At 41.7% G+C, this 17,870-nt stretch overlaps 1 protein-coding gene across 4 annotated transcripts in view; it reads left to right on the top strand.

Annotated features, from left to right (window-relative positions):
* Positions 1 to 12,214, top strand: part of LOC105282100 (homeotic protein distal-less) — a 79,480-nt gene extending 67,266 nt beyond the window's left edge. For 3 of the 4 annotated variants that reach the window (XM_011343819.3, XM_011343817.3, XM_011343814.3), the window contains exons 3-5: positions 4,106 to 4,277; positions 5,627 to 5,939; positions 7,014 to 12,214. In XM_011343819.3, the coding sequence (XP_011342121.1) occupies positions 4,106 to 4,277; positions 5,627 to 5,939; positions 7,014 to 7,032 (504 nt within the window). In that variant the 3' untranslated portion in view covers positions 7,033 to 12,214. Of the gene's footprint in view, positions 1 to 4,105; positions 4,278 to 5,626; positions 5,944 to 7,013 lie in introns of those variants that run through there. The other variant, XM_020032532.2, reaches the window with a different exon arrangement.
* The last annotated feature ends 5,656 nt before the right edge of the window (positions 12,215 to 17,870 follow it).

Genomic DNA, 17,870 nt, shown 5'->3' with positions numbered 1-17,870 from the left:
ATGTTACTAACGGAGTAATGAGTAGTGCAAGGAGTAATAAATCACTGACGACCGAGCCTGTCGTCGTACCCACCGCGGGAAAACCATTATTATCTCGAGCCACATTTCGCACTATAAAGCTACACGTTTTCACATGCGCGCTTCGAGACTTTCTCTATCGACGGAGGAATGAAATATACATATACGATTGTGAACACGTGGACCTACACGTGACACATTGATATAATACCAAGTACGTGTCACATAAAACTTAACGTACTGGATCATGTAAAAAAAAGGTGCCACAATCTTACTTCTTAAATATCGCAATATTCTACAGTATTTCAAGAAAGAAAAGGACAGAGAAGTTGCCATATAATTAATGAAAATACACGCATTAATATACTCCACTTTTAGCTACCGCAAAGTATAATCATCGTCCGTGATCCCATCCTACCAGTAGCAAACAAGCAAGAACCCTCCGCACAAGTGTCTAACGTGCTCCGACGACACCTGGAAAAAAAAAATATTAATTAAAGCTTTGCGCGCCGACGCATGCCGTTTCCACACGGCTCGAAAAAGCGCAACCCCTCTCGGCATTATTCTCGCGGACGAAGACGCATCCCTTAGCGTCGATGTGCGTCGTATCCTGTCAACGGCGTGGTTGTAAATATCAATAAACAAACTGCCGCACCAGGCGAGCGCGTTCCTCCGCTCGTCGTGTTCGCCGTCCGGCCGGCCAGCCGCCCGAGCGAAATAAAGCACATCGAGATCAGGTTTTAACATTGCTGGCCTTTGTCGGGCGCCATCTCTGCTCGACGCAACTGCGGCCGGGTTTTTCAGCGAGCAATTAGAAAGAGATTTATTTGCGCCGGCACGCCGGGCGCACGCTCACCGGTCAGAGGCCGGAGGAAGCCCATGCTGATGTTGCCGCGGCATATTTTTCGCGATGATAGTGTGTGCGTACAGGGTGTCTCGGAATCGGCTGATTTTTCAAAGAGATTTTCGAATCATTTATCCTGATGTAGATGTCCGAAATCGTCGTCAGTCAATGAGTTTTCTTATGATTGACTTGATGTTCGATCACGTACTTACTGATCACGTACTTACAGCTAATCTTCAGAGTACGAACTTGCTAAAGTGCATTTAGACATTTCTTTTGAGAAACTCAAGTTGATGTGTCATTGATCAAGTAATTGATTAATTAAGGATTAATTAAGGATAGACAAGAACTATGAGCCACCCTGTATATTTCATAGGTATGCATGTGCTGGGCAGAGCGACACATTCGTAAAGCAATGCCTCGTGTTCGGTGTGTTTCTTTCGGTAGCTCGTGCTATGCTTTTAATGAAGAGGCTACAGCGCGGAGTGTGACGACGCGTGTTCGGCAAAACTGGAACTATAGTTTATTTCTGGTTTCCTTAAGTGCTTATGTATAATGCAAAAGCACCGTGCCACACTTACCAATTAGTCCCGTTCAGACTTTTGATCCGCTCTGGACACATTAACATTTTGCGTTCTACGAAAACCTGCGGGAAGTGAAACCTGAATTGACATGACGGCGTTGCGACATGCACGTATTTTTGTTACCGATCGCTCTACAGAAATTTCATTTATTTTCTCGATAAAATCTTGCAAATTCATACAAAAATTCGTCTGTACTTAATATATCTCATACTTGATCTACGCGACCACGGAAACGTCTTTCTGCGTTATCAATCTTTTCGTAATCTCGTATCTGTCTGATCTGCTTGATTGAATTGTACAGCTTATCAAAGCGCCCGAATCAGATTGAATTTCCGTCTTTTTCAAACTTTATTTGTTGCTCCTGTCAAATATAAATTGTAAATTAAAAATAATTATTTAGTAGAGATCCACATCACTCACCTACGTCAATTCGTAAGTCATGTATTGCGCAATAAAGTCTCTGAAGCACAACGTGCACATACGTACAGTCATACCGTCAACTTTTTACACCTTGAACGTCAATCAAAAGCCGGACAGTTACTTTAATTAACTAAGTCGCTGGAGAGAGAGGCGTAGGAGGATAGAGAGAGATGCTTGAAGAGAAGATATACATTGAGAAGAAGCGATGCAACGTCATATAGAAATGAGTTCATTAAAAGTAAAGAACAGGCACACCTAATTCCAAAAAACGTGCTTACGCAGCGTTCTCTCTTGTTCTCGTCTTCTCTCTTTCTCTGTATCTCTTCTTTTGTTTATTTTACAAGTTACGTTCATACTTCATGCAGGTACATTACCCGGCGGAACTAAGTTTATTGCGAAAGAAAACTTTTAATTGTAAAAAAGTATTTCTCATGCCTGATGAATAGTGAATAGAATATTTGCTGTATTCTTGCGTTCCATGACCATAGCGTTTGATCGACGTGATGGCGGCATATACCGAGCTTGATCGAGTAGCCCGGATAGTGTGTAGCGGATAGGCTCGTTAAAAAGTCATTAAGCCTACTGTGCTATTAATAAAAAAGGTATGTCTCTGTTTTCGACCAAATCATTCGGCATGGCCGAACAGCTCTACATAATGTGAGTGAATGACGGAATCATGAACATGTCAGGCACAAGAGTGTGCGTAAGAGAAGCGTCTAAAAATAACAACCGACCTTGTCTGGTATGAAAAATTTTATTAATCTTCTATTCTTGCATATTCTTGGATAGCCTACTGATTATTTCTGATTTAGTATTTATATAAAGTAAAGATTTATGTACATATTGTTATCTATTATATATCTATTGTTAACTATCTATAATTACATTAACAGTGCGTATCTATACAATACGCGGATATAGAATTAAATAAAATACAAGAGGCTATTTCTCATTAAATAAAATATAAACACCAAGATAAGACCAAGTAGAATAAAATCTTAAGCGAGAGAATTTATTTCGTAAAGCAGCTTCGCCAGTACATCCAAACGTACGGTTTCGATTTGGTTTGCCGTGCAAAACGCGAGTATACACCTCGCGTATTCCTGTACACGCTCAACTCCGCGAGGTAGGGTTACGTAAGATTGAGCCAACACGTCACGTGCACGTGGCGCATGTGTGCGGACGTTGAGACAAAAAAAATACCGCATGTGCAATCCTAGCGGTCGCGCGTGTGCACCGGTATCCGCGCCGCAGGACGACGAAGCTGCTTGCTGCTGCGGTTCTCTATGCATCGCGTAGGGAAGGCAAAAGAAACGACGATTACGAAACGAGAGAGAGAAAGAGAGAGAGGAACGTGCGTTTTTTCCTTCATCTTCGCCGACTCTAACTCGCAGTATGGAGCGATGATGCGAGACGTCAGATTAGATTCAGGCATTCCTGCGCATCACGCGCACTTGGGAAGTATATTTTTATTCACGACCGAATTGATAATCGGACGATACATCGTCTCGTTTTCTGATCGCAAAACTGTTCGCGTATTTCATAAAAATTATTTAATGAATTAATCCATGCCTTAAGGAGACAGTGGAAGAATGAGCATATTAATTAACATAATAATAAGCAAACTAAAAATTACGATGACATAATAATGTAGCAACGTAATAGTGTAATAGTTTAATAATGATAATTGTGTCTTTAATGTGAGTAGAGAGTCACGATGCATCAGTGTTTTAAATATTGTAATTTATTTATGAGTATATTTATAAATTTGATTTATTAGTTTTCAATATAAATATTTACGTCTTTTAATCCAAGAAAGAGAAAAGAAGAGAAAGAATTCGGATCTAGAATCTTAATTATCGTAACATAAATTGCATGTAGATGGCATTAATGCACAAATGACGACAGGAAAATAGTATAACAAGCAATCTCTCGAATATAATAGATTTTTAGCATCATATGTACGCTTATATAATATGCAATTACAATATGTCTATCTTTTTTATTTATCCTTCTCATTTATTTACATCAATATATCAATGGAAAGTTGATGGAAGAGAGAGAAAGAGTTACTTTGACTATCATGATAAAATGGAGAATGATTTAATTATTATACTGACAGTTATTTATTTTAGAATTTTTAAGTAAAACTGACGACTTCTCGTTAGATATTAAAATTGTTTACTCCATCCTCATCTTCATGAAAGTCTAATTAAAACCATTCTGATTTTTCTTGCAGGTGAAAATCTGGTTCCAAAACAGGAGGAGTAAATACAAGAAGATGATGAAAGCGGCGCAGCAGGGCGGGGGTGGAGGTGGCGGCCAGCACGGTAGTCTTCTGGCAGGTGGGACCGCGTTACCCGGAGGACCATCTCCTCAACCTGGTCAACCCGGAAGTCTCATGCAAGGAGGTGAGTCGCCTGACGTTTGCATACATTAAATACTATACGCGGTATATTTTAGATTAAAGTCAAAAAGTCTCACGCGCGATAAAAAATCTCTCTCATCATGTCTGATTAATTGGCGTCTTTCGGCAGAGCGCAGCCAGATCGATCGAATCGTTCTCACGATCGAGCGATCTATTTTCGTAACGACGATCGCTCCCGCATTTTTAATCGAGCGAATATTCACGAGCGTTAATTGAATGTCACTGGTGAACGTGCGCGATGATGACACGGTTGACGGGGATCCTCCATCACTGGCCGGCCGCATCACCGTCGCAATCTCCGCTTTGCTCCGTAATTACAATACTAATAATCCGATGCAATTTTCGTGGGTCGCGTTTTTCATCGTGCCGGTACTTTGCCGCCGCCCGTGTTGGCTGTCGCCATCGACGACGGCGGCACGACGGCACTGTCTCACCACTGCACTCTTTCTGCGGCTAACGGTAATCTACCTCGTGAGTGATTTATTCGGAAATGCACGCCGCGAAAGACGCAGTCAGCGTAATTAACCTCATCTTGAGAAATTTCTCTCGCTAGAAGCTAGTCAACGTATAGCAAAATTTACCATGCGCTTCGTTATGCGCATCATCGTGCTGCGCAATGATTTAGTCGGCGATAAAAGTTCTGTCTCTGCATTTAGAAATTATTTATGTAACATATATCATTCTTTTTTCCATTTTTTAATTTATTGCATTTAAATCATTTTGTTGTAAACCAATCATTCATACAATACACTTTTTTACAACGGCATCGTATTATACTTGCTTTCTTACTAATATTTTTGAAAGATGTTGATAAAACGTCATAACGATTTCAGTATAGATGAACGCAAAAAATACATGCACGTTGTAATTTATGTGTTGCATCTCGTTACATTAATAACTACAAAATTTAGTCTAACCGGCCCGTGCTTAAGAATAGCGTCAAGGTAACACAAGTTTCTGAAGAGATAAAAATCAGAGCGCTTCAAATGGCGGAGTGTCACGGAAGCGTGATGTACCGCCAGGAATATAAACTATGTACCACCCCTCTTTCCCCGAGCGGACCGCTCGCTTAGACACGAGCTTAGAGCCCGCGACCGAATCGAACGCGCGACCACCGTGGAAACTCTTTCCCGTCCCGAGGCACCCACCAGATGCATTAGCGCACAATGCGCTCCCTCGCGCGATTAATACAATTTACGACGGCAGTCCCATTCAGGCACACGCAGCTGCATGTGCAGCAACGCGCAGCATGGCGCGGCTGAATGCGGCGACGGCCGCACGAGAGTCGGAGCGGTTCTGAAGCCCGGGTCCCGGTTCGCGTTTGTGTTCCAGGGGGCGGAAGTTCCGTATCGGGCAGCCCGACGACGGGTTACCTCGGCGGCATGGGCGGCGGGGGCGGCGCTCACACCCCCGGCAGCTCGAGCCCCGGAAGCGAGATGTCGCCTCAGCACAACGACAGCCCCCCGGCACCCTCCTGGCCGGGCGAGATGAAGCACCATCCGCATCCTCACGCGCCGCCCCACACCCATCATCACCCGCACACGCCCGGGCATCATCCACCGCCACCGCCACCGCCACCGCATCATGCGGGTTACATGCCGCAGTACTCCTGGTACCAGGCGGACCCCAATCCAGGATTACTCACGTAAGTGCTGCTTCTCTGAATGGAGATCTGCATCGATGGAGGTGAAACGTGTCGTTAACTTTTTAGTCTAGGACAGTCTAATAGTTAACGCGAAATTAATGAATTCAATGTTTAATTTTCTTGAGATATATTGGTCTGTCGAAAATATAGTTACATTTTTATCATACGTTAAAGTTTTATCGAAATAATCGAAAATTAAGTATCTGTATTGAGCACTATAGCGGAATATTGGCAATAAGGTTTCACAGTCTGATAGACATAAATGTTGGTTGTACAAATTATATGCATGATATTTATATACCGTGGTTGTAACGGTGCCGTTTGGAAAATAAAAGTAGTCTGAGGTATATGGTGAGTTTTACGGCAATAAAACGTTTATCAAGTTTTACGGCAATAAAACGTTTATCAAGTTTTACGTGCAATTAGTCTCACGGCATTTTTTAAATGTCTGTATCCGATAATAGCTCCGTCATTGGCGTTGCCGAGTTGTAATATTAACACTCGTATCGACCGCTGATTTCTACGTGAATAGAATTGAATGGTGTTTTATACTCAATCATAGACATTTTCAATTTGGAATTAAAGTGCGACGCGTCAGTCAGCGGGACTTCAACGCAAACTGGCACTGCCAGTCACGTGTCCCTTTAGGACGTTTCTCCTATTCACCGCGAACCAACATGACACGACAAATTTATCTTTACTCGCCTTGCCGTAATATTCATCGCGCTGTGATTCCGGAAGCTTCAAAGTTACCGCACATCTCTTTAATAATATAATAATCGCGTACAAACCAACGTGAAGATATGCGCCACAGCATGAATATGAAAAATATATTTGTACAGCCAAAGATGCCTGATATCATTTATCTCGAAAAATGTAACTATACTTTGATATATCTGAGCTGAAACCAGGTCAGTTACTGAAATGATTGAAAATTTAGTCATTGAATATCGGTTTTATTCTAAATGCATTTATTTTAAAGTTGAATACGTCGGGCAGTTTTTCGAAATTTCACAAAATCTCTCGTTATGCCGCAACATTTTTTAATTGTATGGTGATTTGTGCGTTTTACAGGGTATGGCCAACGGTTTAACGAACATGTTCCTCGAACTGAATTCAGGTGAGCCACCTCTTCGTGGCGCCGCGGATGCATCCCAGCGGTCTCGCCCCAAAGTGTGTGAATATGTATAGCGCCTCTCGCGAGGAAAATTCAATGTTTATATTGTTTCTAATCGTCTAAACGAAACACACGCATGCCGGTATCCGTGCGTGCCGTCCGTCGAAGTGAGAACGTACGAACAGTGCGACGTTGCGTGTGTGTATGTGTGACACACGCTCCTCCCCTTAGCGAAATATTAATTAAAAAATAGTACTATGACGTGCTGCCGAAAACACCGATTCCGAATCGGCGATGATGCGCTGTCAATGAACGTTTCTCAATGCTGACGAGGAGCTCAGTTCCCAGCCAACGTGGACTATCAACGAGAGCGTCGCGAGAAATTGAGAGTTATGAACGATTCGTGCATCGAGTGACTCTTGATCAATAAAGTGACGTAACTCCAGTGCGCGGAGTTTTTGTTGTGCTGTGCGATACGTCTCCCTTTCGTCCTGGAATCGACGCTGGTTGGAAGAAGGAAGAGCGACGTCGCCATTCCGAAGTAAACGTTATAAAAAAAAGGTGATAATTATTGTCGATAACGATAGTTACGCGACGTAAAATTACCGAAAATCGATTTGTGACCGTTTCCGACCCGAATTCTCTGAGGAATGACGTCGTTCACTAACGGTCTTGAAATGCGATTTACGAAGAGGGTACTTGTCTTGTAAGGCTTCGCGTATGATTGAATGATTGTCACGACTGTAACGCTTTTCGTGTTTTGACAAAGTAATTGTTGTTGCAAAAATAAGATTCATGAAGAATCTTCTCCCCGAGAAATAAAACGGCTTCTCTATGTCTGCTCGTGTCGATCGTCGCGATAGCGTGCATCGAGTCTAATTTGATTACTGCTGTTTAATTATAAGCGAAAATTATACCTCCACAAGTAATTGTTTCTATAGTGAAAATGTTGTCCGTCGTTTGTCAAGCGTGGAATTGCATACCGAACTTAATCGCTTAAATATTAATTAAACGAGAAATGTTACGTGGTGCAATTGTTTTCTATGGAATATTGGATCGACGCTATCATTGCAATTATGTGGTACCAAAGGTAATTCAACCATTATACATTAAATGTTAATTGATTATATTTGTATATCAGAAGCTTCAAACTTATATATACATTAAAAAGAGTTTTTTTTCTCAGGTCGGTTTAATTATAAGATTTATCTCGTTGCGATATCGTATAATTCAACTCAATATTGTTTCTTAAAAGATAAAATATTAAGCTTGTGGCTTTTTGGTCTACATTTTTTATCGCTATTACTCCCAGTTGTAATTATACCCAAAACGAAAACGTAAAATCTGATGATCAAGGATTCCCGCTCAGGTGATTTCAGTTTAATTAAGGATTCTGTTTCTCGGTCACGTCGGTGTTAACGAATAAAAAATATATTTAGTAGTGTGACAAAAATAAAACTTATTTTCTTAAATTTATTTAAATGAGAAGAAAAGTATATCAAATAACTCCCGTTACCCCCAAACTTAACAAGTTCCAAATGAGACCAACGTGCGATAGTATAATAACGGCAATAATATAATATCGGTCTGAAAATACTGAAAAGAACTCAAATCAAGTTTGAAATTCCTGGCCTACATCCAGCGCTCGCCTGGTTTAATTATATTCGAAATAAGCTTAGCAAAAAGATTCGGACAACAGGACTAGGTCGAACGATCCTTTGCGGCACGATTTATCCAACATTTTCGTCACTTTTCTGAACCAGGCTAGTCCGGCACGATTGTGCATTTCTGAAAACCAATTTCTATCTCCTCGCAAATATCAATTGCCAATGACGTTAGGTCGGTAGATCCTTTGCGACAGTTACCCAACAACCGCGAGCGCAGCCGACCTACTTCGTGCACGGGCTGGATCTCGCGCGATAGATAGAGACGACAGGATTGGCGGAGTTACGCGGGAGAGGATAGACGGGATAGTGGAGAGGAGAGGGAAGAAGCGGGGGAAAAAAGAGAGACAACGTTGCATAAACTCGTTGAGCAGTTGTTCCTCAAGGCGGTTGGAAGTAATGAAATCCTAATGACATTTTCGTGAGTCAAACGATCTCGGCAATCACGGTGGCTCGCTGTAATCACCGGTCCCTCCTTCCCGGATGAGGCAACCGACCGGGGGCCTCCTTCGAAGAGGAAAGAAATACGCGAGAGAGGAACGGAGGAGTGACAACCCGAGGGACGAGCTGGAAAAAATCATTATCTTGATCGACGATGCGCGGGATGCCGCCGATATTTGAGTTCGTTAAGAACTTCAGGAAATAAATATAAAAACGTTGCGCGAATCTCGATGTGAATGTCCCGAAATTGTAGTTCCTGCTATAACTTCATAATTCAATACACATTTCGATTTTCTTCAATTGCAATATTTTACATATTTTCTTCAATTAGAATATTTAATGAATCTATCAAAAATATTTATCTCAAAGAAATCAAATTTTATATAACAATATATATGTATTTATTTATTGATAAATCTGTTTACAAAAAATATAATTTTATTGAACAAAAATTCTATGAACGATTTTACAGATTGGTAACCTCGGTATGTAAATTAATATTAAATTATAGGTTTTTTGATAAAGTTTAAAGATACAGCTACCCGTTTCAATTGAACCTTCAAGATGTATGTTAAAGTAACGTCTCTCTTCATTTCCGTTGCTGCTACGCATCTCCGACGATGCTCAAATTCTATCAGAAATTGGGCATCCAAACGCGAGCGTTACGCTATAAACCGATCAAGTTGCGGATGAGCGATGCGGTGGACTGTTTTACGCTGTTTCTTCTTCGCTGTCCTCTGTCGGCCATATTGGGCCATTCTTGCCATCTTGTGCCGCGCAATATCTAGTTTTCCAAGAGGCGACGTCAAACCGCAAAAACGACGGCTGTGGCTTACAACCGCGGGAAACTGGAAGGGTCGGCATGCCCCACCGCTGACCCAGATCCACTGTCTCGTCGGTGCAACAATGGTTGTCGTCTCATGAGAACGTGTGGTCCCGCACGGTCCCTTTCCTTCCTGATTCCGCCTTTTCCTTCGCTCTGATTGACATTACCGTTCGGCACATGTTGCGAGGTACGGCCGAAACCGTCAGGCCTCGGTCTCGCACACTTCGGCTCTCGAGTTGTCGCGAAAAAGTTAATAGCCAATCATTCTTCAAAAACCCTTTCACTACCTGGAACTTGGAATTTCCAATTCTTGCAGTCGCTTACCAGAACAATGGCTCTTTCGCGAGATACTTTCGATCTTTGACAGAAACTGATCATCAGAACGAAAACCTGACATGGTCCCCTATCGTAGTCACGTTATTAATCCATAACTGTTGAATTTTTACGTTCCTAAATTATGTAGCATTCTTAACAGATTTATTGTGTAACAACACACAAAAAGTTACGCTACAATCTTATGTAGGAATAACGTGTCTATAGCAGCTGTGGATTAAATCTCAAACATTCGAGCGTATGCTTGCGACATCGGAGCCATACGATTTTGCAAACCCACGTATCGATAGAGTCGACGATCGAGCACACGAGATCTCACGTGTAATAACGCACTCGTGTAATTCCCCCAGTCCCCTCCCCTTCTCTCCCCCGACTCTCGAGGAATCGGCGAAGGCGTCGACGCCGCGCAAGTCGACGCGGCGCGGAAACTCGAGGCGGATTAGGCTGCCGGGTGATTTCGCCCCATGGTGCACAAAGAGAACAGTACAAAACTAGTTTTATGCCCTTCCGCTCGTGTCGACCGCCGCTTGCTGTTGGACGCCGGTACGTGATTACGTCGCGTGAGCTTGCGTAAAAGCCCCGCGGCGGAAAAAGAAAGGCGGCCTGGAAGGTAGGATATGTTCCAGGGATCGATGTCTCTACGTCGGGGCGACGCGGAATTCCTATGTCGTGACGTTGTCCGCGTCGTCGTCGTTGTCGTTGTCGTCGTCGTCGTTGACGTCGTCGAGACGGTGTCGGTGCACGCGAAGGATGCGCCAACGGCGACGACGACGACGACGATGACGACGACACGGCGATTCTTTCCCGTGTATAATAATAAGTGCCGTTAGATTTAACCGCAAGTCGCGCTACGGAGGACTAGGAGGCACGGAACGGCCTTCCCGGACGAGTTCTTGCGTTTTGATTCGGTGCAATAAGAAGACGTGTGCGTGTATACTTTAAGACGAAGCTCCCCTCAGTTCCTAAATTGCGTGTAAAGCCGGAAATGCGAAAAACAGCGTAAAACAACTGAGCATGCTCGGGATGACAAGATGTGCGATGTGTTTTGGTCGTTGTGTTGAGACTGGCGCTAAATTTCCTGGAAAGCTACGATCATCTCACTGAAATAGGATTCTTCTGCGAACAATACTATTAATTTCACATAAATTATAGAATCATTTTTCGCGAATCTCAAAAATACATTATCAAAAAATAATTTGTATCTCGCGGTGAAAATAATCTGATTATTAGAAATATACAATTTCCAGGAGATAATGACGTTAACTTTGGCGACGTGAAAAAAATATGTCGATTCGACAGTCTCGATGATGCAGTGTGCAAAATCAGCCGTGTAACGAGACGCGGCTCATCTTTGCCACGCTTTCATCGAACACGCGGATTATGACAGCGTCGCGCATTAAAACGGATACGAACTTAACGTGACAGGAAAGCGAGAGAAAAGACGAGAAGAGAGTGAGTGTGAGAGAGAGAGAGAGAGAGAGAAAGAGAATGGTAAAAAACATAAAAAGAGTCCATAGAATTTACTAGTGTTACTAGTCTCGGTGCAAGCCATCGGAGATCGATCCGACTCGGCGAGGCCGCGAGATCGAACCCCGAATCGTCTGTAAATATTGCACCGGGGCCCTTTAGCATATAAGGCGTAAGTGAATCTGTGTAAAATATTGTGATAAGAATGTAAAGAAACGCGAAAACGAGAGACAGAGAAAACAAGAGAGGCCTCTCTGGAAAATCGTCTATATATATATACATATATATATATATAGGACGGCAGATCCCAATTTATCGACTTTACCGAGTACCCTTGTACGAATATAGAATATTACGAAAACTAAAACACCTTAATTATGATTACTATTGTATAAAATATGAATAATAACTAATTAATTCAATTTAATATACGGCCTTGTGTTCCATTTATGCGTTCCATTCATACATCCCATTTATATCGTATTCCTTTCCCGACATCTTTCAAAATATATGAATAAGTTTTATTTCTTTTCTTGTAACATTTACATAATCACATATTTATCAAAAGCTCAGCATTAATTAACTTTTCCTTAAAGCAATTTTGTTCAACTTGTACCGGGTAAAATTGCATGTCAAAATCAATGTCTTCAAGAAATGCGGGTCATCTTTGATTAATCACGAAAACATTCAGTAACGAACAATTTAACGAGAATTTCTTTCGCAAAATAATACCTTCCGAGCAGAAAATGATTGTTTTGCTAAGATGCGCGTTTTACGACAGTACAAGAAGAAGCGCGTAAACAGATTAATGATGCACGCGTCGTATGTCCTTTTCATGAGTTACCATATTTTCGTGTGTAACAGGAAGAAATCGGTTCAGTTATTAAATTATTTCTGAGTGAACGAGAGCTCTCTTGCGCTGTCCCGATAAATGACGTTCGCGTTCTTTCTGTTCCTTTTCTCTTTATTCAGCGGCAGCCACCTGCCGCTCTAGAGCCAACGTACGCATGCTCTACTTTTATGGATAACTGTACTTCTATCTCGCTCAAAGCCGAAGGCACTGTATCCTGCATCTCCTCGCAAACTACCACTCGACGTCTTGAAAAAGACGTCTCGCTCGGCAGCAGAAACAATAGCGCTCGTTGCATTCAAAATCTCAAAAATTCTCTATTAAAAAAATAAACTTTTCTTAACGGAAAGAGTCTTTCTTGTCAACTTTTTTCATTTTGTTGTTCTCTCTTTCTTTGCCGATGCAGAAAGAAAATTTATTTGCAACAATGACATTTGCGTATACAGCCCAGCAAGTACTAATTGAATAAGCTTGTCTGAGTTTCAATCGGCTCGTTAAGAAATCGGAAAATACCGAGTAAAAACGGCCTCGCTTCTCCGAGACAAAGTATTGTACTTCATTCCGAGGTACGTCGTTCGCCACGCGCGACTAGGCCCGCTCGTCCGTGCGGGACCGTGCGGCAGAAAAAGGTATGCCGACGCACCGGGATGAATACTGCGCGGGGCCTTGTGGGTCCGCGGTTTTCACAAACGTAAACTTATACTTATATAGAGAAAAGGAGGAGAAAAGGAGAGGAGCCACCACCACGATATGACAATGCAAGGAGTCTCGCGGGACTCACGGGAAACTTCGTGGCGAAAGAGGAGGAGGTCGAGGAGAAGGTGGCAGACAAAACGCACAATAGACACAATTCTCGATGGAGCACGCTCGAGTTCTCGTAGGCAGGCGCCTGCACTCGAGCTGGCGAGCCTTCGAAAAGATTACGTCGAGTGGATGTTTATTTGCTTTTGGCTACCTCTCGAAGACGAGCAGCCGTCATCGACGTCGAATTCCATTTACCACAACCGTGAGGATCGATAATGTAAGTTAAGAAGAAATTTTTTTTATAACATTCACGTCGACTTCTTAAATATCGGCAACATCTTAGGTCTTCCGTTTCCTTTAATCAGAATCATGTCTAAGCGGTTGATGTTCCGTTTAAATGGCTCAAAGAAGCTTAGTTTTACGAATGCTGTAACTCAGATTGCTCAAGTTTTTGCTGGGAAGTAAAACACTCGACCTCTCCATTGAGGAGGGAGTAAATGGCACATTGGGTAGCTTGCTTATATTGCGACGTTTGTTTACTCAGGAAGTAAATGGAGGAATTGCGCGATTGATCCGGGGCACTTTCTAGCCGACGTACGCAGCGAATTTCGATAAAGCTGGTAGATCTGGTCTGGTGAGTGCGCGTTCTTAGCGTTATGTTATCGCATTACGTGAAGGATGTTAGCGGTACAAAGTATATCATCACGATATAAATATCCCAAGATATTCTTGAATCCAAAGTAAGACCAAGGTGGATTATCAATGAATTGCCTTGATGGGTTAGAGTCGTTTCGTTCTAGGAAATCGTACAGGAAAGCGAAGGAGCCACGTCACATATAATATTATTTTTTACATCCTGGGCGATCTCTTATGCCGCATGTCATATAAATCTTTTTCTTGCATAAAACTGACCTCATTCCTTCGCATCGATTATTAGGAAAAAAGCGCGATGTTATCATCATCGTGAAGGCAAGCAGTACGGCGTAAATCATGATCTCACAGTTGCATTACATACAGGTACAATATCATTAAACGTCGCGATTTTTGTGTCCATGTTATACCCATGCAAGGTTCAATATCAATATTCATGATATTCATGGTACTCAGATAATAACACGTTCGGATACGAGATTCTTTCCATTCTGTCGAGATATTTCGTTTCCCACGAAACGGGATTGATCTGCTGTGAACTAGTTACTTGGCACACGCAGTCGACGTGTTAAACTCGCGATATCGATAACTTTTATTTCCACTATTGTAGAGAAAGTACTTTTCCCGAGCGGCGGCCGGGCTCGGGAACGTGCAGCAGCACGCAACTTCACTACACGAAAGCCAAAAGTGCCCCAGAACTCCAGAACGCCGTGTACACGATACTCTTTAACCTTTCCAATGTAAGCGTGGATAAGAACGCATGGACTCCGTGTAGTGGGCTTTATCGTGGCCGCGGATCGTGCCACCCGAGGGATTCGCCGGCGCTCGGCTGGAGTTGCTCGACTTCGAGCAATTAGCATTTAACCCACATCGGATTTCTTGCCCGCTACTTCGTGCAAGACAATACGGCTCCCTCGTGGTCCGAGAGTTCGTTACGTGTTACGTGGACGACGACGACGACGATGCACGAATTTTCTCGTACGGAGTAATTTTTACTAATCGTTACAACTCATTTACGTATAATAATCAGCCACTTTATAAGTCGACCTACACGCATGTAACGTTAAAGGAGATTATATTGCACAGGAATCAGAAAGAAACGACATTCCGTTTTCTAACACGGTCGATGGTATCGAATAAACAAACGAACGAGTGGGAGGCGGCGGAAGTGGCGGATATTAAGGTCTTCGTGACGGAACTTAGCTCGTATTATAGCGAGGCAAGTAAGTAAGTCTCTTCTCGTCTGGCCGAACTAATTCTATTACCTCGTCCCTTCCTTCCAGCAATGACATTCCACGTGCACGCAGCTGAGACTCATTGTGTGGTAGACGAGTCGTTTCGAGTATCGTACTATGTAAAGTATTGTAAATTATTATACATAAACTTTATTCGTTAAGTTAAAGCACGAGTTTCTTATCTCTGTTCACGGTCTTGTTTCTACGAATTGAAAAATATACGATCACACGTTACATGTGCATTGCCAGGATATTTTATTATAAAATTTTTATATCTCACGCATATAATCAGTTTTCCTAATTCAATATACTTTCACATTGGCAGCTTTTTTATGTGATAAATAATGTTATAGAAAAATTGGCATAAATGTTATTTATTCAAAAAAAGATCCAAGGAGCAAACATTTGGTAGGCTTAGGAAATAGTTCGGAGATGTTTTGTGAAAGCCCTCTCATGCTCTATGAAAGGAAATAATCTAATATTAAAAATATTCAAAGACAAAACGTTACGTTTACAACGGCTCTAGCGAGGTTCCACTGAACTTGTGTAGTTCCAGGTGGTGGACTTGCACAGCGCAGATCACAAAGGTCGAAAGGAACCGGGCGCAGAACTCCGCCCAACGTATCAGTTGTCTTATAAGGGTTGCAGGCACGTGGCAGAAAGACTCACACAAATGCTCGTGCACAGTAACGAAACTCGAACAACTCCATGTATGGAAGCAAGGGTAAATTAGCTGATATTTACGGGTTCTGTTGATCCTAATCAAATGTACACGTTTCAGGACATAAATCTTGATACATTTCATTTATTGGAGAGATTAACAAAATATAATATACGATCATTTTTTCGGAATGATTCGTTAAGATTACATGAAAGATATATAAAAACACTGTTCTGATATTAAATATATTTTATAAAGAAATATTTGCATATGTAATTGAAAAAGAACTCAAACATGATATATTGTTAAGGGAGTATAAGATAAATTAGTTTTTGTAAGATTCCACTCTGCACATATCTTATTTTTCGTAACGAGTTATACTCGTGATCGTCGTCGAGATAATTAAGGAATCACGTGCCATTAACGCTCATTAGGAAACCAGGCGATAATCTTGAATGTTCCCGCGTCCTTTTTAATGCCTTGCTATGTTATCTGCATATTTTTTATCCTTCATATTGCTGTGATTTGCACATTTTTCGCGGTATCTAATGAGACGGTACACATGTAAGCAAACCTTGAGTTCTTTTTACATGTATGATCCGTATTTGTATCGATAATTATTTTCTATCATTAATTTGACACATGACGTGATGTGAAGATTTATATCAATATTCACGAATAATTATGCATTCTAAATAATTTCCTCTTTTAAATGAAAAAAAAGAAATTTAAAAGTCGGGACTATCATTTTAGCATATTTCAAAAAGTCAAATGGCAGTACTTTTGAAGAGTTAGCCCGGAGTTTTGGGCAGTAATAAAGGATCAAAGGATTAGCGCGCAAATCTCGAGGAAACTGTCAGCCTTTTCGACAGCGGAGGAACACGAGCCTGATGTCCTGCTCGAGTTGTCGATCGCACAAGGGTCGGTCCTTCTCTCGAGGACCTACCTGTCGAGCAAACCTGCGCAAAATAAACAGATTTGCAGGAGGACCGGCTCTCACTCGACGGTAGTCGTAAAGTAAAGCTGCGAGGAGACGTAGAGGGAAGGTAAAGCCCAGTGAACGGCGGGCGCACGCCCGACCCTCTGACCCACTCTCGAGCGGGTCGTTTTAGAAAAGGACTAGTGACACTAATCTGACATTAACGGCCGCGTCGTAACCTTAGATCTTATCTGGCGACATGCCTGAACACGAGGATCGAGTCAAACGTTCGTCTGCGGGATCAATCACGTCTCTCAAGCGAAATATTGACTCGAATATAATTTTGTGAAACGCTATATTCATCTGTTGCACGTTAGTCGAACGTCGGTTTGTAAACTTAATTTGTATTTGCGAAACTTGTGTGTGAAAGTAAATATATGGTAAATGATGTAGTTTTATTGAGAATATACATTTGTCTTCTAAACGCGTTTTCTCTGAAAATTAATTTTATGTCTATTCAAAAGAGAAAGATTATATTGCAGATTTTTCTGGCTATAGATGATATTGCTTTATATTCCACATGAGAAAAAAACCTTCGTTTTTCTCTGGCGTACAACTTTAAACTATACCTTTCACGTAGGGGAAGATTCAAATATAAATTCAAGAGAAGGTAAGAGAAAGAGACAATGTGCAGTAAATATCTAAATAAATTATTAGAAGTTAAAGCTTGCGGTTTTAGGGGAGCATATTGTCGAAGACGAATCGGTGGAAACGGCTAGTAATTTTTTATTAGTAATTACTCCCAAAGGACTATAAGATCAAAATGTACAGTATAATTGAACGTTTGTCATTCGCTAATTTATGTTTCGTCATATTACGAAGGCAGCAAAAAATTATTGATCATCAACGATCGACGATTGCAGTAGTAATGTTGCTAACTATTCGCAAATAGTAACAATGTAAGATATTGTAGAATTTTTGAAACTGCAAAAATTGATTGTATATAATAACTTATTCTTCATA

Source organism: Ooceraea biroi, chromosome 7, assembly GCF_003672135.1.
Source record: "Ooceraea biroi isolate clonal line C1 chromosome 7, Obir_v5.4, whole genome shotgun sequence".
Classification (NCBI taxonomy): domain Eukaryota; kingdom Metazoa; phylum Arthropoda; class Insecta; order Hymenoptera; family Formicidae; genus Ooceraea; species Ooceraea biroi.
This window is presented reverse-complemented; position numbering and strand designations above follow the sequence as displayed.